The sequence below is a fragment of the Xenopus tropicalis genome, chromosome 1 (assembly GCF_000004195.4).
Source record: "Xenopus tropicalis strain Nigerian chromosome 1, UCB_Xtro_10.0, whole genome shotgun sequence".
NCBI classification, from domain to species: domain Eukaryota; kingdom Metazoa; phylum Chordata; class Amphibia; order Anura; family Pipidae; genus Xenopus; species Xenopus tropicalis.
This window is the reverse complement of record NC_030677.2, coordinates 94508553-94529369: the sequence shown is the minus strand read 5'-3', so window position 1 is coordinate 94529369 and position 20817 is coordinate 94508553. Positions and strand designations below refer to the sequence as shown.

General features: G+C 36.8%; 1 protein-coding gene across 3 annotated transcripts in view; it reads left to right on the top strand.

The window, feature by feature from the left end:
• Positions 1-20817, top strand: part of elp1 (elongator complex protein 1) — a 52794-nt gene that overhangs the window by 981 nt on the left and 30996 nt on the right. Inside the window, exons 2-14 of one of the 3 annotated variants that reach the window (XM_012956928.2) lie at positions 1891-2055; positions 3463-3615; positions 4938-5019; positions 5875-5955; positions 8926-9011; positions 10458-10557; positions 11011-11101; positions 11843-11966; positions 13609-13699; positions 14626-14844; positions 16484-16654; positions 18492-18591; positions 19924-20085. In XM_012956928.2, coding sequence (XP_012812382.1) covers positions 1906-2055; positions 3463-3615; positions 4938-5019; positions 5875-5955; positions 8926-9011; positions 10458-10557; positions 11011-11101; positions 11843-11966; positions 13609-13699; positions 14626-14844; positions 16484-16654; positions 18492-18591; positions 19924-20085 — 1610 coding nt within the window. In that variant the 5' untranslated portion in view covers positions 1891-1905. 3 annotated transcript variants of the gene reach the window in all.

Genomic DNA, 20817 nt, shown 5'->3' with positions numbered 1-20817 from the left:
TAATAGAGCATTGAAATCCATTTTTCAAAAATGCAAAAAGATTTTTTTATATTTAAAGGAGAAGGAAAGGCTAAGTCACTGGGGGTGCCAAAAGGTTAGGTACCCCCACAGTTACTTTAATAGCTTACCTTTTACCCCGTGAGCGAGTTTCTCCTCTTCGTTCTTCTGTCTTCACTTTAACCAAAAAAGTCGGCTTTTTTTTACTCTACTGTGCATGCGCCGGCCCCGGGATTCAGAGGAAAGAAGGAAGAGAAAACACTAAACTAAGAATATGTCTAGCTCCATGTCAAATATCAAAATTAAACTTAAAAAAATCTGTTTGCTCTTTGGGAAAAAAGGGTAGTCAATGCAGGATTCTTCTGGAAGAGCGCTATTAACTGATTCATTTGTAAAAAAACATGTTTTCCTGTGACAGAATCCCTTTTACTTTTATTATAATGTAGAGAGTGATATGCAGAGACAATTAGCAGTTAGTCTTCATTTTTGTTTCTTCGTTTTTAATTATTCAGTTTTTTTTTGTTTTGTTTTTTTTTCAATCAGCAGCTCTTGGTTGTAAATTTCCCTTCAACCAAGTGTTCGTGTGAATTGGAGACTGGATTATGAGTAGGACAAGCCTGAATAGAAATATATGTGATAAAAAGTAACAATAGAAATTGTAGCCTCACAGAGCAAAAGTTTTTTGTGACCCCCATTTGAAAGCTGGCAAGAGTCTAAAGAAGAAGGCATATAATTCAACTACTATAAAAAAAAAAAAAAATGAAGACAAATTGAAAAGCTATTAAAAAAGAGAATAAGGGACAAGAGTGCCTTTTTGGCAAAAAAAAAAAAAAGGTTGAAAGATTGTGTTGTTAAAATATGCATGATGAATTGAAGTAAATGTTAGTGAAGTGCAAAACATTTACACTATAGTAAAAATGCCCCATTGTGATTGTGGTAAAATATCTCAATCAGCCAATGGTCAGAGATGCACCGAATCCGGATGTGGTTTGGGATTCTGCCTTTTTCAGTAAGATTTGGATTCAGCTGAATCCATAGTCCTGGCCGAACCGATCAGAAATCGTATAATCATGTAACTTTTTGTCTTATAAACACGAAAGTTAAGTTTTTTAACGTCAGAGTCAGGCAAAGGGTCAAGGGCAGGCAGCGAAGATTCAGCATAAAAAAACAGGCAAAGAGTCAAAAACCAGCGGAACAATCAAAAACAAGGCTTAGCTAAGGTCTGGATACGCAAGCTTGGGCAATAAAAACAAACAAGAGTGCACTATCAAAGTTTAAATTTCGCGCCTATTGCTTGCTTAGCTGGTTAATGCCATATTTAAGTGCTACTTAGATATGCAACACTATTTTTTTTTATCACCATCTCAACAAAACAGGTGTCTAACAGCTACTTTATTTTTGTTTAAATCTCTTCCATTGCAGCTTTGTTAGTTTAACTTAAAGGTAACTTATCTAACAGATTACTTTCATGTTTTCGCAACTCTCATCACTGGTAACATTTTTTTTTCTACCACTAGTAGGGTTGCCACCTTTTGCGGTGGCTAATGCCAGGCAGAAGGGCAGGGTGTGACATCACTGGGCAGGGCTATGAAATGATGTTGCAAAGAGTCTTGCTCAGTTTTCCAAGTTGGGGAAACCGAGCAAGCGATTTTGACCTGGACAGCCCTTCCAAAAACTGGACAGTCCGGATTAAAACCAGACAGGTGGCAACCCTACCCACTACTGATAGTAATCCTGGGAAATACAGATGGGTATTACAGTAACAGAACAGAACCAATGATGATCCATTGACATATTTATATAAGCCCCACCTTTAACTTGCCTATAATATACACTGAATATATCTACTTTAATATCTTTAAACAGCTTTCTCTTTATTATCTCCAACTTTAGAATTAAGGCCCTGGAATGAGAAATCTCAAGTTAAAAAGGTGTTTGCGCTTCAACACAAGTGGAAGTTTAGGCTCCCCACAATGCAGCGCCATTCGGTCAGAAACTGGAACAGTGCTAATTGGATCAGGCTATGGTTTTGTGGAATTTGACCCGAATTCTCAAGAGGTTTTGATTCTTTACTGTTTTGACATTTTATGTATTAATAGGTGTAATTACTTTTGTAAACTATAGTGGCTGTGAAGGGCAATTTTTTTTTCTTCTACACAGCTTATTCTTATTTCTCAAGTGGCAAGAAGAAATAAAAATGTGAATGCATAAATCCTCCTTTTTCATCCTAGCCTCTGTTTTCTTTTATAGTGTATATTGAGATAAAATAACTATCATGCTGTTTCAGTGAATCTTTCCAGATTAAAATGGTGCCATTCCCTAATGCTATTGTTTTGCAAAGGCAGAGAGCAAAATAACTCCCTCCCAAACACTTCCTCAAGATGTCTATGACTTCAGGCAGCCACTATAGCAGTCTCTAAAAGACAGGCAGAACTGGCCATAAAATACAAATAAGTTGCTCACATAAATAACTTTATTACAGGAGTGACAACTATGTATGTCCTTTTTGACATTCAGAAGAAGCTTGCCTATACAGGTTGATGAATGAATGTAATTCTTTAACTATAAATTATTTAAACACTAAAGGAGAATTAACCCTAAATTTGAATATGGCTAGAAATGCTGTATGTTATATACTGAACTTACGGAACCAGGCTAAAGATTCAACATCTCTATAGGAATTTTGATCAAGGCCGCCAGAGTTATCATAGGCTCTCCGTCTTAAATTTTGTTAGGAGTGTCAGCGACTTCGGATTACTGAAGTGATGTGAAGTGCTTTCCCCCGGGGACTTCTAATGTTGCCAATGGAAAGCCTTTTTGGAGTAGTTACTCCGTAGCAGTGGGGCAAGTAACTCGCTCTGTGAGTTCTTACCTTTAGGGCAAGGGCACATGGGACAGATTGTCAGCCTGCAGATAAGCACACAACTAGAAGCATTTTTTAAGCATAGGGGTTGATTGTCAGCCTGCCCTTTTCGGCAGGCTAACAATGCACCTTGCATGCCCTTAGTAAAATTTTAAACATTTTGTTAGAAGGAGGTATACTGTGGACTGCATTTAAGAATTTTTATATCTCCATTGACCATTACCATTAAACAGGAGATCTAGGATATACTGTATCTTAGCACTGCCTTAAAAATGCACCTTTGTTCTTTATAGTAAACATAAAATGTTCGTGCTTATGTATTACAGTGTATAATGACTTTTTTAATTAAGCCGGACCAGGAAAATTAATGTAAATCTAGGAGTATTAGTAATTTTGTGTACTTAGCATTAATTTTAGCTTCAGTCTTTTAAAAAGGCGTGCAATGTGCACTTTTAAATACAAGAAATCTATATATACATATACATTTTTTATGTATTATTTATGAATTCAGCTCTTAACTCACATTTTGATAAATCTGCCCCTAAGTATTTAATTAAAAAATAGATTGCAGTTTGTTTCTCTTTTATTTTATTTTTTAATAGATCATCAAAGACATATCTTTAACAGCAGCGAATTTCCTCCCAGAGGATGGAAATGGCCATCTTGTTGGAATCCAGGATGTCCCTGATCAAGAATCAGTATGTGTTGCAACATCTACAGGTGATGTCCTGCTATCTAATATTAACACTGGCCAGGTAATTTTTGTTGCTCTCATTATGCTTATCTTTCTGCTGACATGAAACTATTATTGAAACTTTTTCCTCATAATATTTGTGTTTGCCCCCCTCATCTGTCTTGCTGCTGTGACTGCTTACCTTTGTGTAAGCTATAAATGATATTAATACTAAGATTAACTGACCCCCTGCATAGTTCACACCTCAGATTCAGGCTGTAAGCTCCTGCACTGTTCACACTTGTAAGCCCATGTATTGTTCACATCTGTAAGACCCAAGACCATAGGCTTCCCCATTGTTTACCTGTTCACACTTCAGACAGATTGTAGGAGCACTGCTGGCACTATATTACTGTATGTACTGCAGTATAAATATCTTGGAGTGGTCATGGTCAGTTACTTACATAGACATGATAGGTTTCCCTTTCTCCTTCCCTACTCAGCCTGCCCTGATCTACCCTGCCTGTGTTGTGCCATACTCCGCTTGCCCTGCTTTACCCAGCCTGTGTGCAATACTCTGCTTTGCTATGCTGCCTATATTGCCTTATTCTGCCTGTCCTACCCTGCCTGTGTTTGTGTGATACTCTGCCTCCCGTATGCTGCCTGTGTGCCATACTCTGCCTACCTGAGTGTACCATAGTCTGCCTGCCCTATGCTGCCTCCGGGAGGGCAGGGGTTGGTTCTGGGACATTGTTAGCATTCCGAGGGTTGCTGTGCTGTCCACAGGGAAGAAGGAGCCATATGGAATTAAGGGTATGTCTTAATATGATATAATAAACTTCTTTCACTGATGAGTGAAGGGTGATATTGTTGCACTGAGTAACAATTATTTGTTTTGTGATAACATGGGTGTGGTTTAAAGTAAGTGTGGTTTAAAATGGAGGAGTGGTCAAAAGTATCTATCATTATCTGCCCTCCATTATATAGGCCAAAAAAATTCCGACCCTAGGTACCATAGAAGTTGGACAGCACTGAGCTAAAGTAGATAAAGCTTTAGTTTATTTGATCTGAAATAAACACAAAATATGTTTTTTGTTCAAATGATTACCGAGAGAAAGCAATATAGCTAGACTTGTTTGGGGTCCAGTGGTATCAAAGTGCCCATTACATCATGTAGAAATGAAACCAGTTGTTATCAGTACTTCTGTATAAAGGATATTGCCATAATAAATGAAACATTTACAGCCAGAGGCTTTACATGACCTTATGATTTTGGGACTTCTTGGTGCCTTCTTATATCTTTATATTTTTCAATAGGGAGTATATTGTTCCCTTTATAATTATTTGGTGTAAGTAAACACTTATTGATTAGCATAAAGGAAATCTACCTTGTTTCAATTTTAGTTGGAGTGTGTTGGCAGTGTGGATAGTGGCATTCTTGCAATGAGTTGGAGTCCAGATCAAGAACTTGTTCTTCTTGTCACAGGTATGAACAATAATCATACATTACATTACAATTACCACCAAAACAAGATGCAGTCTGTTTCAGAATTCCCAAAGTTAATGCAGTTTCCCACACCTACCTTTGTGGTCTGCTTCTACTGGATCCATTCACTCTTGCGTGCAAGTTTCACCTGACACTCAACACTAAGTCCATTAAATCTTGAAAAATGTGGGAACTGCTAAGTTTTTTATGGAATCTGGTGCTAGTTTAAGGGTATTGGACCATCATTTAAGGGGTGGTGTGTTCCAAAGGCAAAAGCCTGGACCTTGAAAATATTACAATTGTGAGTCCTATTTAAATAACATCTAGACTCAAAGTAAAATGTGTAAAATATAATGATCTTCTATAGTTAAGTAAGTGAGGAGGGACATGAACATATTCTAAATTTACTTTTTTCGATAGAACTCCCTTCACCTGGAATGGAAGTGGGACATTATATTTCTAGACTTTACATTTTAACTGTGCATAAATTAAATTTCTAATAGGGATGCAAATATATGGCAACTAAAAGCTAACATACATAAAGTAGATAAATTAGATTATTTCTACATATAGGTAATTTTGCAAAGAGACTTAAATCTAAAAGACTACAGAACACAAAAAAAAAATCTACATTTTCAACAGCCTTTTCTTACGTCCTTTACCTCCATATACTTATATAACATAACTATCACTACATGTAATGTTTGAGTGGGCCTTTGAGAGCAGGTTTCCAGGTCGCTCTAGGAGACCCAGTCGGACACTAAGCTTACTGGCTGTCTTAAATATTGGAGGGATTTATCAAGCCCTTCATTACCACATTTTTTCCATTGTGTTTTTTTTTTTTTTGCATCTAAGGTCAACAGACTCTAATCTTAATGACCAAAGACTTTGAGCCAATTGCTGAAAAATCAATCTACCAAGATGATTTTGGTGAAGGTAGGCTTTTTTCCTTATTTCTCCAATTTAGCAATCACTTGGATGTTTGTAAAATCAATTTCACCATTCACAGGCTTGTTTTGAGGCTACACAACATTTGAAGTTTAAGGTTTTGATATTTACATGCACGTCTGTGATATGCAGTGTTGCCTGATTTTACATTTTTGATAGAAGACGTAGGGTTATATTTATCATGCTGTGTGGAGTAAAACATTACAGATGATGTTGCTCATTGCAGCCAGTCAGATGCTTTGGTTTGGTCTCCTAACTGTTGAAATCTAATTGCTGATTGGTTGTCGTAGGCAACATCACAGGTAATGCTTCACTCCACTTTTTAAACAACATGATAAATATACTCTTTACACAGAGATTCTCTGTGCTTATTGTCTAGGTTGAAATGAAATGGCCTTGGTGTGTGTTTTCATTCTTCTTTACAAGTTGTCATTAATGTAAGTGACCATCGGTACTCTGCAGTAGCAACCCAAGTCCTTCCTTATTCCCATAATGGTGTTTAGTGGAGCTGCAACTTTCTCTCAAACTTTAGAGTTTTTACTCCCATTACTGTTCTCATTCCCATAACTTTTTTTTGCACATCTTTCACTGTTTATACCCATCTCTATTAAAGTAATAGGTCTTGTATACTATTATGTGCCCTTCCTGCTGCCAGCAACAACCCCCTTCAACCTTAGATTGAGCAAATTGTGATCACCCCTAGAGGGACAGATCTTAAAGTACTCTTGTAAGTAGGTGATCATCTGGCTGTCAAACAACAACAGACAAAAACAGCCAAAGCAGTTGTAGCACAGTGTAATATGGTGGGCCACCTGTTCAAATAAAGGAACATGCTTTTTAGGAATTATCCAATAGTATATATCAGCACCCCAAGCTGTGAAATAACAAGAATGTCCTGCACCATTGTTTGTTAGTAGTTATTCTGAAACAGCTGGAGGGCTATCTTCTGATATATGCTACTGGATAATGATGAAAAAAAAAAAACATACCACTCCACATGAGTAGTTGGTCCTCCAGTTGTTATAATACTGCTTGCACTCTTTCCTGGAGGAAGTTTATCAGGGACAGCTGCAGGGCCACCCTATAATATGCACTATTGGATATTGACACACAAAAAAAATACATATTTTTCCAAAACACCCCAATCCTCTCTCCTTTTCCCCCTCTATGCATCTGACTGAGGCATGGGAGAGGAACTTGGGTTGTTATTGCAGAGTTTTGCATGGCACTCACTGACTTTGCCAGATTATTCTAATTAGTAAAAGCATGAAGCTGCCTGCTTGACATGCAGGAGCAGAGGTGAGGGAATGGGGCAGTGCTGGAGTAAAAAATGTGAAAAAGTATATGTCCCCTGTAAACTAAATGAGGCAAGCAGGGACCCAGGGCAGAAAAAGACATCTGGGGACCCAGTGTGAAATAAAAACAAATAATGATATCCGGCATGTCCATCCTGTGTCTTTTCGGTTGTTGTTATTCAGTTATATCTCCTAAACCTAATAGAGGATTTGTATCCTGGTTATAGAATTTCCAGTTGTATCCTTCTTTTGAAGATGCGCTTAAAGGAACATCAAAGTAATTAAAATGTTCTGTTGCCCCGCATTGGTAAAAGTTGTGTATTTGCCTCAAAATCCTTACTGTAGTTTATGTAAACAAAGTTGCTATATAGTCATGGGAGTAGCTATTCAAACTGAAATAGGGCTAAGGGCTCTGGCACATGGGGAGATTAGTCGCCCGCGACAAATCTCCCTGTTCGCGGGCGACTAATCTCCCTGAGTTGCCATCCCACCAGCGACAATGTAAGTCGCCGGTGGGATGGCACACGTGGCGGCGCGATTTCGGCAAATCGCCGAAAATGCCTCGCGAGGCAACTTCGGCGATTTGCCGAAATCGCCTGCACAGCGTGTGCCATCCCACCGGCGACTTACATTGTCGCCGGTGGGATGGCAATTCGGGGAGATTAGTCGCCCACTAACAGGGAGATTTGTCACGGGCGACTAATCTCCCCGTGTGCCAGAGCCCTAAATGGCACAGGCTAAATAACAGATAAGCTCTGTAAACACCATTGTATTCTACAGAGGTTATTTGCTATCTGCTATGTAACCTGTTCCTTTTTCTACTTTTTTTCAGCTTGAATGGCTGCCCCCATGGCTACACAGCAGCTTATTTATATAAAATATAGTAGTTTTTCTGAAGCAAATACTCAGCTTTTACCAACGCAGTACATCAGGGGGCATAATTATCAAAATTTGCATTCTGTTTTGTCTTAAGGTGGTGAGATTTACATTTCGAACAATATGTTTTTATCGTCAGTGAGAAGTGTCCTCTTGCCCTTCTTTTAAGTTTTGGCAAGTCTTTTCTGTTTGATTGTCATTAACACAGTGTGCAAGCCTGGTATTTTTGCCATAAAGATCATAGTTATGTAAATGTGTTGCCTCTTGCCTTCAGATCATAGGTGCACTTATAAAATTGCTGGTAAAGTTGATTCCAGTGCCTGTCCATGCTATAGAAGTAAATCAATTATTGGATCTGTATGTTTAATGTATTCAGCCTTCTGTTGTCCAGTGCTGTGGTGTGACATATATGGGGGTGCTTAGTAAAATTTGCATTAAAAATAATGTAATCAGAGCACTACTAATTTGTCCAGCTTTTTTGAAAATAACACCTAGAAGAATGTTGGTACACATCAGCTTTAAGACATTTTTATTGTATGGCCATAAATTGTTTTCTGTAACCTAGAAACAACTTGAAGCTTTTTATCTAATTTTTTAAGCTTATTCCTTTCTTGTATTATTCTGCACCTCCGTTTATGTTGAAATGTTATTCTTGGTTGAGGATAAATATATTTTATACACTAAAATGTAACTGAGGCCAGATGGTCATGAATAATGACATTAGGTTTATTAACATTTACTGATCAGTATAATGTACAACTTTGTATTTTTCTGACTATTTCAACAGAAAAATTTATCACTCTTGGGTGGGGCAAAAAAGAAACGCAGTTCCATGGGTCTGAAGGAAAAAAGGCAGCTCAACAAAAAATAATGGTATTTAATTTTTGGATCATTTTAAATGCCATTCATTTTAGATCTAGTATTTCTCTGAAAATTATTATTAGATTCATGTTTTATATATATTGGATGTGTCTGAATACATTAGTAGGTTCTACTTTGTCTACTTTCGGATATTGTTAGTTTCTTCTTTGATTCTGAGTTCCTCCCAAATTGTATTATTCTTTTACAAAAACCAAAGGAAAGAAGCAAGTTGCAGACCTAGAGTGATAATATGGTATTAGGTAAGGCTAACTAAAAACAGACCAGCCCCTGAATTTTCTCAAAAGCTGTTAAGTTAGATACTATAAAACTATTTATAGCACAGGTATGGGATCCCTTATCCGGAAACCCGCTATCCATAAAGTTCTGAATTGCGGAAAGGCAATGGAGTTTCATAGACTCCATTATAATTCTAATTTTTTTAAAATTATTTCCTTTTTCTCTGTAATAATAAAATAGTACCTTGTACTTGATCCCAACTAAGATATAATTTATCCTTATTGGAGGCAAAACAAGCCTGTTGGGTTTATTCAATATTTAAATGATTTTTAGCAGACTTAAGTTATGGAGATCCAAATTATGGAAAGATCCCTTATCTGGAAAACCCCAGGTCCCAGGAAGATTGGTAACACCATAACTGGTAAATAGTAGGTAACAAAAGAGATTAACTTCTGTTATTTAGAGTCAAAGTCTGTAGGTTTATACAGTACCCTTTTTCTATATCAAACATATTAATATCCAAGTGTGTATACTGCAGGATGTAACTAATTCAATGATGCATTTACCTTTCAGGTTTATCCAGGTGATTTGATTCAATAATTCGAGATATATGTATAACTGTTCACTGGGTATTTTGTTTTTAATGTAGTCATAAATGGCCTTCGGGTCGGCACTGTTAAGCAGGGCTGCCATCATGGGGAAACAGTCAGGAGTTCTGTCAGGGGCTCAGACTGATATGAAAGACAGATTTAGTCACGTATGGACCCTAGAGGGTGTACAGTTGTCTTTTCAACTCAAATTAGCTATTCTGAGTGTATCTGAGATCTGCATTTTCCTCTCAACTTCCAAATAGCACAACTTACCTACTGAGTGATAGACTACTGTTGAATGTTCATTAGCAACAAAGGAGTCATATAATTCATTTGCAGTTCTTGAGCCATAGCAATCTCATGGAGGCCTGAATTCATTTTCCCAGGCTTCAGTTTGTATGATTGACTGTTAAATTGTTCAAAGTAATACATCAGATACTTATGTAGTTTGTGCCTTGTTCTCACAGCTATTTTTAGATTAAACTTACATTTGCATTTATAGTGTCAAAACAGAGATTTTTCATTATACCTTTCTTGTTTTTTGGCAAATTAAAAATCAGGATATAAGAGAGAGCCTCGTGTCTATACAATGTCTTTTTGAAGCAGCTCAAAATGCAATAATGTCTTCCAGGCAGTACAGCCTGCTTTGCCGTGGGACGACCATAAACCAAGAATCACATGGAGAGGAGATGGACAGCTGTTTGCTGTTAGCTCAGTTTGCAAAGAGACAGGTAAGTGGTATTTCTGTGTAGAAAATCAAGTGATGACTCTATTATTCAGTTGCTAACTATAACCTTGAAGTATTTTCTGAATTAATTTGTATTTGCTGTTTTCTTGATCTACAAATAAATATGGAAACAATAATTACACATTGTCGATAAATTCCTCAAGATATTGCACATTTTAGCCTGTAAAAAAACTACTTTGTGTTGAACCTGAGGTGGCAGTTAGTGATTTGTAACGATTTACAAACCTTTATATTTCTTTCTTACCATAATGATATCTAACTACTTTTTTAATCCCAGCCAGTGAAACCATGTCACTATACTTCAATGCCAATTATATGTGATGATGTGAAAATTTTTACTCCAGTCTCAATAGATATTTAAATTCATATTAGCATAAAATAACCTTTTCTGGTATATTTTTTAAATTAGTTTTTGTGTGTGTGTCTAAAAATTTAGGTAATCGTAAGATTCGAGTGTGGAATAGGGAACTTGCACTGCAGTCTACCAGCGAATCTATTGAAGGCTTGGAGCAAGCATTGTCCTGGAAGTACGTTTTTACGATCTCATTATTCTTTGAGAATGCAAAGTCTCGCGTTTTCATGCGTATATCGTTTTTCCGCTTGCCGAAAAAATCAGCCCTACGCCACGTGTGGCATCAGCCTTATATAGGCAGGTTGATGGCTAACACTGAGCACCTGTGACCATATTAACAAAAGTTGAAACTACCATGCCTACATGAATATGCAAGGATACCATAGCAGTGAACCAGGATCTTAGCTGTCTACTCATATAGAGTAGTGGTATAAGAGACTGCACAGCAACTGTGTCAGATCTTCTTCTTTGAGAGTGCTGTGTCAGATCTTCTTCTTTGGGGGAGTTGTTAAATGTGCTATGTGGCTTTAGTCTAAATCACTAATATGAGCAGCAGCAGTATATGCTGAAGAGCAACAAACACAGTAGTATCTTTACAGTGACACTCTTGACCTCAGTCTAAGAGGGGTGGCTTGATAGAAGGGACAGGGCTTGATGTGGAATTTGAGCCAGATTAGGACATGTTTAAACATAACAGGCTTATTCTTGGTACTTCACAGGGCCCAGCCACCAAGGGGCCAAAATGAGCAAGGGGACTGACTAGGTGATATGGGGCCCTGTGGTCCTGCCCACAAGGATGGTTATACACTAACACTATCCATTGATAAATGGATTATCTAATAAATAAAGTAATGTTAAAGTTCATGACTAATATTCCAATATTTCATATCATTATCTTTGTTTTTATTATTTCAAGGCCTTCAGGAGCTCTAATTGCCTCATCACAGAGCAAACCCAATAAAAACAGCATTATTTTTATTGAAAAAAATGGTCTTGTACATGGAGAGTTTACACTTCCATTCATTAAAGGCCAAAAAAAGGTATGTCAGCAATTAAAAACATTGTTTTTCCATAGTTAAATTAAATCTATATTTGTTTTCCTCCAGAGGGATGCACCGAATCCAGGATTCGGTTTGGGATTTGGCTTTTTCAGCAGGATTCGACCAAATCCATGCCTCTGTCCTAACCAAAAGGAACAGTTCAGTGTAAAAATTAAACTGGGTAAAATGGAAACACAGCGCAAAATAAAAAATATTTGTAATATAGTTAGGCAAAAATGTAATCTTCCTCTAACCTCTTAGTTAGTCAGTGCCCTTACGGGGGGCCACATGGGACATAACTGTTCAGTTAGTTTGTGAACATGCATGTCAGATTCAATTGCAAACTAACTGAACAGTTATTTCCCATATGGCCCTACTTCAAATCTTCGATTTGGTACTGACTGCTAACAGTTTAAAGAGCTGAAAGCAGGAAGGTGGACATTTTTCACCGTGTGCGTGGTTGTCTTTAGCCCTTACTTATCCTAATTCACACATGCAAATTAGGATTTGATTTGGTATTCGGCCAAATCTTTTGCAAAGGATTTGGAGTTCAGCCAGATCCTAAAATAGTGGATTTGGTCCATCCCTAATACAGACAAATGACCATCATCATACTATGGCCAAGAAAATAAAACATCTACCCCCAAACCTTACCCATTTGGTTGCTTTGGGCAGAACAACAGTGTTCTTATGTATGCATTTATGTTTCTATCATGAAAGCATCATAACAGTAACTGCAGTCTGCCACCGCTGCTTACTGGTAAGTTTAGTTTACTTATTGCTTTGCAAGACTGCAACCACAAATTATTACAGGGGTCTAGTTGCCCCCCTTACCCCACATACTTAAATTAAAAGAACCTGACCCCTGGTACTCAATATTCAGTACTGGATCGGTACTGGTTTGCTCTTTATGTGTAGTGGGGTCATGTACCATGACCCTACTTGGACCCTAGGTCTTGGCTTAGTCTGCACACTGTGGCTAAAACCTATAAATTACAAGTGTTGATTATATATATATATATATATATATATAAAGCTACATAAAACCTGTTTTGAGGAGGCGTTATTTACAGGGTACTCTTATCAGGTTGCTTAAACACACTCAACTACCTTTTGTTTTTTTGCTGAATTGAATTGAAGCTTAAAGTGACACCATTTACACAAAAAAATGCAGTTATTAAACCATGCAAAGTAAATTTTTCACAATTTATTTAAACACAATCCAATTTGTGTCAGTATTGGCAAATCACATGCGAGCTCAGGCACACTATTTGTTCAGCATTTGCTATAATACTTGAGTTTTGGGGGGAAAACATTTCAGTATAAATAAAAACTCTTGGTTATTTGTATCTGAACTTTGCACAGTGCAGCTCCTTTTAGACTGGTTACAGGTCAGTTTGAATAGTAGCACTACCTCAACAGATTTTTCAACAATTACTTCACTTTTTATTTCTTTATTTTCGCAGTCAAATAGATTTCCATGATATGTTCAGTAATATTCCATTGGAAACTGTGCTTGATTTAAGAATGGGATGCAATACATCTAATAGCCATGACAGCCTATATTTAAACTTGTCTGTTTTCTCTTGATCAAAGCAGAACTTTTTAAAAAACTGAACCACTTGACTTTTGATTTTCAAAGGTGAAAGAACTTCTTTGGAATTCTGACTCCACAGTTTTGGCCATCTGGCTTGAAGATGTTGAAAAAGAAGGATCCAGCTCAAGCTGTTGTGGTAAATATTTTCAATAACAGCTGTTCCTAAGCATAGAGAGCACTCTTTGGGCAATGACAGACGGGATGTTTGTCATCTGGGGGAAACTGTGCCTCCAGATGGATTGAAATCGCTGCATGTGAAAAACGTCATTCTTCCAAATTTGTGTGTGATTACCATGGATCCCTGCATGTAAAGGACCTTGTCTGGCATTGCCCTTATACTTCTTATGCTGCTTCAAATGATGCACACATTATATGTCGGTGATCCCCAACCAGTGGCTCATGAGCAACAAGTTGCTGACAGACACAGCCTGGCTGGGGACGCATGTGCAGTAAAGAGTAGTGAGGTAAAGGAAGTGGGCATCCCTATTAAAGATGGCGGCGCTGTTCACTGAAAAGAGTCTGTAGTATGTAGTAAGTGTATCTCAGTAAATCTTTCTCTAGGCAAGCCAGAAATATGGCGTTTCTACATAGCGATAGTAGTACTATTGAATAGTGTGCTTAATTGATTTTGACTTTCCTTGTCCTTTAAATCAGGTGCTAATTTTTTAATTCCTGGCTTGAAGGCAATAATGGATATATCATCCAATGAAGCAGTACACATATCATCATAAATAACAGTAGAAGCCTTGCACAACATGTTGTGTCAGAAAAAGGAGTTATTTTTGTGGTAAAAATGTGCTTCCCCATCTTGGATGTTAACAAAATTTACATATCATTATTTTAACAAGAAAAGCTAATGTGAGCTGCCGAGTTTTGCAAACTAGTTTAACTGATGTTGTATACATAGATTGTGGATCACCGATTTGCTTCCTTTTTACAGTGTATCTAAATTATTACATTAAAATATTATTAATGAAAACTCACAAACATTTTTTCCACATATTTTTGTTATTGAATCAAAAATAGTAAGGTGTTTGTCTCTTTTCAATGTTTTTTCTGTAGTTCAGCTCTGGACAGTTGGAAACTACCACTGGTATCTTAAACAGAATTTACATTTTGGAAATAATAAAATGAATAATGTAGAGTGTTTGATGTGGGACCCTGAGAATGCATACAGACTCCATATCATCTGCACAGGCTGGCATTACTTTTGTTTTGACTGGTTCTGGAGCACAGACTGCAGTGACGGAGGGCAGGGTGATGTGGCTGTAATTGATGGAGGTAAGGTCCCTAAATGTAAAATACAAATAACAATGGCTCCAGGCATTAATGCCTAAAAAGTTTAGTAAAAATATAGTACATAGCATCTTTTGCTGATCTGTTTTAGAATATACAAACATTTACATTTTAACCAGACATTTCGAACAGATATAACAGGAATTAATAGTACGTGGATCCAAAATTATGGCACTGATTTTTTTAGGCTATAGCTGCTCACATGATTTATGTTATCTACCAGTCATGTATTCTACTGTTATCTATATGAAGAGACTTAATGCAGTCTCAGAAAGTTTGTGGAGACAAGATAAAAGGTTGGATGATACTTTAAAACATGAATTGAGGTTGGCCAATACTCTAAGACAAAAATTGGTTCTTCGTATGAATTGTCATGATTCCTTTTGTAATATGATTTTGTTTCCTACATTACAAAATTATGATAATAGAAAAACTAAATGCATGACTAATTCTAAACCTATTTTTGAGTTGCAAAGCTGCGGTTTTATTTAGGTCCCTTGATAAAAAGTTATAGAAACACTTAATTAAAATCTGTAAATGTTGTTGTAAATCGCCCTGATATTGTTAAGCAATAAAGATTGATTAATATAAGTTGTCTGAGTCTTGCAGGATATTTCTTATGGTGTAAACACTTGAATTATTTTATAAATTGAAATATTAAAAATAGCAAATGTGGCTAATAAGTGGTTCTAAATAGGGATGCACTGATTCCTTCGTGAAAAATTCAGCCTAATGCATATGCAAAAAAATGTAATGTTTGTGTGACAAAAAGTATCGTGATCTCAACGGCGAAGGAAAGGTAAAAACTAAATGATCTTTATCATAAAGGTCTATGTAAATACAGCTATCAGCACTCACAGAAAAGCTGTACTGAGTCCTCTATCAAAAGAAACACAGGATTTCTTGTCTCCTTTTTTTTAAACATGATGTTCTGGTGTCTGACTTCCTCTTTCAGAAAAATCCTTTATTTCCTGGACCAGAGTCTGCACAGCTCTCTCCTCTCTCCCCTCTTCTGCTCCCCTCTCCCACAAAAATGCTAAGAACTCCCTCCCCCCTCCTTTAGGAATGTGTGATCTGAGCTATACTGGCTAGAGCTGCGGCAGGAAGCTACTTAAAATGGCAGCTGCTGTCTTTTTTGTTTACTTAGGTATGGTAATGCTTTCTGCAGAATAAATATATTGTTCTAGGTGGCACTAATGTGGCAAATCTATTGGCAGTAAAATGCCAAAATGACTTTCCTTCTCCTTTAAGGATTCTGTCAGCCAGACTCATGGATTTGGCTGAATCCAAATCCGAATCCTGCTGAAAAAGGTTGAATACCGAACCGAATCCTGGATTCAGTGCATCCCTAGTTCTAAGCCAATTTTTGAGTTGCAAACCTACAAATTTATTGATTTCCTCTGATAAAAAGTTTTAGAAACTTTCCATTTAGATCTGTTTTACCCATTAGAGTTGAAAAAAGCCCAAAAGCAATACAATTTGGTATACGTTAGAGTTGTCTGAGGTTTGCAGGATACATTTTAAGGTGTAAACTTGAATTATTTCATATATTGACACAGTTATGGTTTTATTAGATTTAATTTCTTTCTGTGCTATAAAGTTAATATTTTGTCTTGTTTTGCAGATAAAGTTTTAGTGACATCATTTCAACACGCTGTGGTCCCTCCTCCAATGAGCACATACTTTATTCAGTTATCATGTGCAGTAAATGAAGTTGCATTTCAGCTTGATCCCAAGGAAAGCAGTGGTCTTGCAATCCTTGATTCTGCTAATACCCTAAGCATTTACAGATATGGTAAATAATCATTATTATGCTTATATATTATTGTAGAAATAAATATGCATTGTCATTTTCTATTTCCGCATTGATTGAAAAACGCTCATTGTACTGTATATTTGCTGGTCTATACAACAGAGCTGCAATTGTTTATGAGCGTATCGGGACTGTATTTAACATTTAAGGCTATAATTTACTTTTCTTTCTGCACATTAAGGGGCCCAATCATTAAAATCCGAATGAGTACGAATGGAAAAAATTAGCATTTTTTCTAACTTTTAGAACTGTATTTTCTGCGATTTTTTTCGTTAATTTCCGTGACTTTTTCATACCTTGCGACAATTTGTGCAACAAAATCATGTTTGTCGCAACGAGTATGAAAGTTTTGTTATCCATTCAAGTGTGACTTTCTTTTTGCCTGGTTGGAGTTCTGCGCCATTTCCAATCGTTCAGATACAAAAATTTTGGAACTTTTGGATCGTACCTCGATGTGAATTTTAGCGTAATTAATGCACATCAGAAATTTTCGTATTTCATCCAAATTTTTCCCAAACGAACTTTTAAAAGTCCGAAATTTGGACTTTGATAAATCAGCCCCTTAGAGTAGATAATGTTTGTGACTTCTGGAACAAGCTGTTTTGAAGTAACAAAGTCCATCTACAGATCACATCACAGAATTTCCATTATTTTAGGACTTACATACAGTTGTTGCAAAAGCACATTGAAGTCAAAGGGCTACCACGTGGCTTTGTGGGGGGTTTTTAGTTTGCAGCAATTGGGCGTATGGGTGTTTTTGCTTGGCGAAACCTGCCGAAAAATTTTGGCCACTACAGTTGTTTTTGATGGTCATCTGATGTCATTCATTGTGGTCAGTGATGTCCTTCCACACAATTGGCTGGTTGGATTTTCATTTTAGACAGATAGACATATAAACTGCAATCTTATAGGACTTCTCTCTAGCCCTAAAAGGTAGACTTCTAGGGAAAAACCCTTATGAAGCATTGTATAGACAGTTTAGTTTTTCCCCCTCTATGCAGTACTTTTTTTTTTTTCATTGCAGCTGTGCACCAAGGTGTGTCCACTGCACAAGTTTTGACTAGCATTTTCAAAGTGGGACGACATCACTTTTGGTGCATAGCCTTAATAAAAGCAGTAGTGTACAGTTTGTTTGGCCCAAGTCAGTTACAGCTATTGATGCAACCTGCTGTGGGAACCTTAGACTTAAAGCAGTTGTTGAGGGGTTGTTGTATGCTGTAGAGAGTGATAATTTTTGCAATTGGTCTTTATTTTTTATTATTTGTGGTTTTTGATTAATTTAGCTTTTTGTTTAGCAGCTTTCTAGTTTGGAATTTCAGCAACTATCTGGTTGTTAGGGTCAAAATCAACCTAGCAACCCAGCACTGATTTAAATGAGAGCACCAGAAAGATAAGTAATAAAAAATGACAATAAAAATAACATTTTAGCTTCACAGAGAAATCCTTTTTTCTAGCTGGGGTCATTGACCCCCATTTAAAAGCTAGAAAGAGTCAGAAGAATACAAATAGTTCAAAAACTATAATAAATGAAGACTAATTAATTGGCTATTTTATATAAAAATATTATTATATCTTTAAAGTTAACTTGAAGGTGAAACACCCCTTTATAATGGTGGCAGGAATTCCAGGGCTCCCTAGCATCAAGGATTGCAATTTGTCAGATGTGCAGGATTCATCAGAGCAGACTGGACAGAAATATATCACTTTGTGAAGCTGCAAGTACCTCTAAAGAATGCCACTGAAAAATGAGCAGTTTTGCATCCATGTTAGTTAAATCACAATAAGTCGGTTGGCTTTTTTTTGTTTGTTTGTTTTTTAGGGAACAGCACAGTTAATGATCCAACAGTAAAATTAGAAGCAGTGGGGGGCAATGGATTTAAAACATCATACAAGACTCCAAAACTAGAGAAAAAACTTAGGTAAGTTTGCATGCATGTTATTGTGCCACTGCATTCCAGCATTTGGAATAAACTAAGTTATTATTTGAATCATTTCTAAAAAGACATTATAAATATCCAAAGAAGCAAGATACCTAGCTTGTGCCATATTTTTACTAGAATTCCACAAATTCCACTTGATCAGCTTACTACCTCTTGCATCTTGTATCTGCTTCACCTAGAATTACAGTCACAAAATGTGTTTCTTAGCTCTGTGGCAGTTTTTAATTAGGCCAAGCAGTTATTAGACAGCTTGCATACCTTTGTGTGCTTGCACCTTCTCTGAACCAAAAGTCCGCTTTGAAGTGGAGGAGCTTTCATAATCAGCATCTGCAGTGCACATTTTTTTTTTCAACAAGAGTTTATTAAGTTTGTAGGCTTTATTTGGGATGCACTGAATCCAGGATTCGGTGCGGATTCAGCCTTTTTCAGCAGGATTCAGATTTGGTCAAATCCACGTGTGTGACCGAACCAAATCTGAATTCTTTAAAATTACATGACTTTCTTTTACATAAACCCTTCTGTAACCTCATTTGCATAAGCAAATATTTCATGAAGGATTTAGGGTTAATCCAAATACCAAAATAGTACATTTGCTGCATCCCTAATTTGTATCATGTTTAGAAAAACCCATATCAACTAGCCAGCTGTAGCATTTGTTGTTCACCCCTGTTTGTACCTTTTAGCATCTTTTATTTCTAGCGATGCACCAAATACAGGATTTGGTTCATGATTTGGCCAAGATTCTGCCTTTTTGGGTTTTTTTGCAGGATTCAGATTTGACTGAATCCATGCCTCTGACCAAAACAAATCCAAATCCTTAAAATCATGTTTTCTTTGCGTACGCAACTTAGGATTCGGTTCCGTATTCAGCTGAATCTTTTATGAAACATTCAGAGTTCGACCGAATCCCAAAATTTGGATTTGGTGCATCCCTACTTACTTCTACCATTTCTTTAGTTCCTGTCCTGCATGTCTAGCAGAGTCCAGGAGAAATGCTGGCTTTCTAATAAGCATAACCTGGTGATGCCAGTGAGTGACACCTCAGGGCTTTGTAATACGCAACTAATATTGTACGGTATTGTGGTATAAAATTATATGCTAATACAGTATAAAAAGAAATTCACTAATATTAGTATTGCAGTCACATACATTGGAATGCAAATGAATAAATCCTTATCGATTTACAGAAAATAAGTACGTCTGAAACCATAGTTTTCAACATGTCCATATCCAACTTCAGTACCTTATTTTATCATTTTTAAATAATGTTGTATGTCTCATAATCGTTATGTTGGTTTCCCCTTTCTTCAGATTGCCAAGTAATTTATGTGATGTGCAGCCACTGAACTTCCGCCTCCTTACATGGGTACAGGATGATACATTCATAGCTATTAGCCAGGAGCCCAATTCTTCCATATCAATTGTCCACCAAATGACTGCTGATCAAATGGATGGTCAGGATATTAATGTCAGGTAGGAATATAAAATGATTTGGCTTATTAAAATGCCTTCCCCGAAACATTGATTGTGGTTTCACTGGCAGAATAAATCCCCAGCCAAATAGCAAGTGTTGTGTAACCTCCTATTTTTTGCTTTGCACTTGGTTTGGGCATCGCCATTTATCTGGGTCACCAGTCTTTAAGGCGGTGAGTTCACTTAAAAAGGGGGTCTGTACAAATGGAAAATCTGTTTGTGTTAATAAAACACCTTCCTCTATCCATTTATTTCACACACATGTTATATCTGTCTACTTTATAATTCCAATTAAAGTATAAGTAAACTTTTTTTTATTTAATCTCTAAAATTACTCTTTACAGCCCCAAGAAAACAAATCATTCTCTCTGTATCGAGATTTATTAAAGCTCCACCCCTGAGCACCCTTCTCTCCTTGACTGATGACCTCAAAGAGGTGCCTACTGCACTTGCCTGATTTTTTTTGGATCAGAGGCAGTGAGCATGCCCAGTAGGCACCTTCATAGACAGAGAGAGAATGAGTGCTCAGAAAGCAAAAGGGGCATAGCCTCATGCTAGACAGTAAAATAGATGTTTAGAGTCATTTTAGGGGATCAACTAAAAGGCTTACTTATCCTTTAACTTATCCTTTATGCAAATATCTAAACCTGCAAAGTTGAAAAATAAGGTTGCACAAATAATTAAATACACAGGGAAAGGGAATACATCAGAAGTTTTTTTCACTTTTTGTTT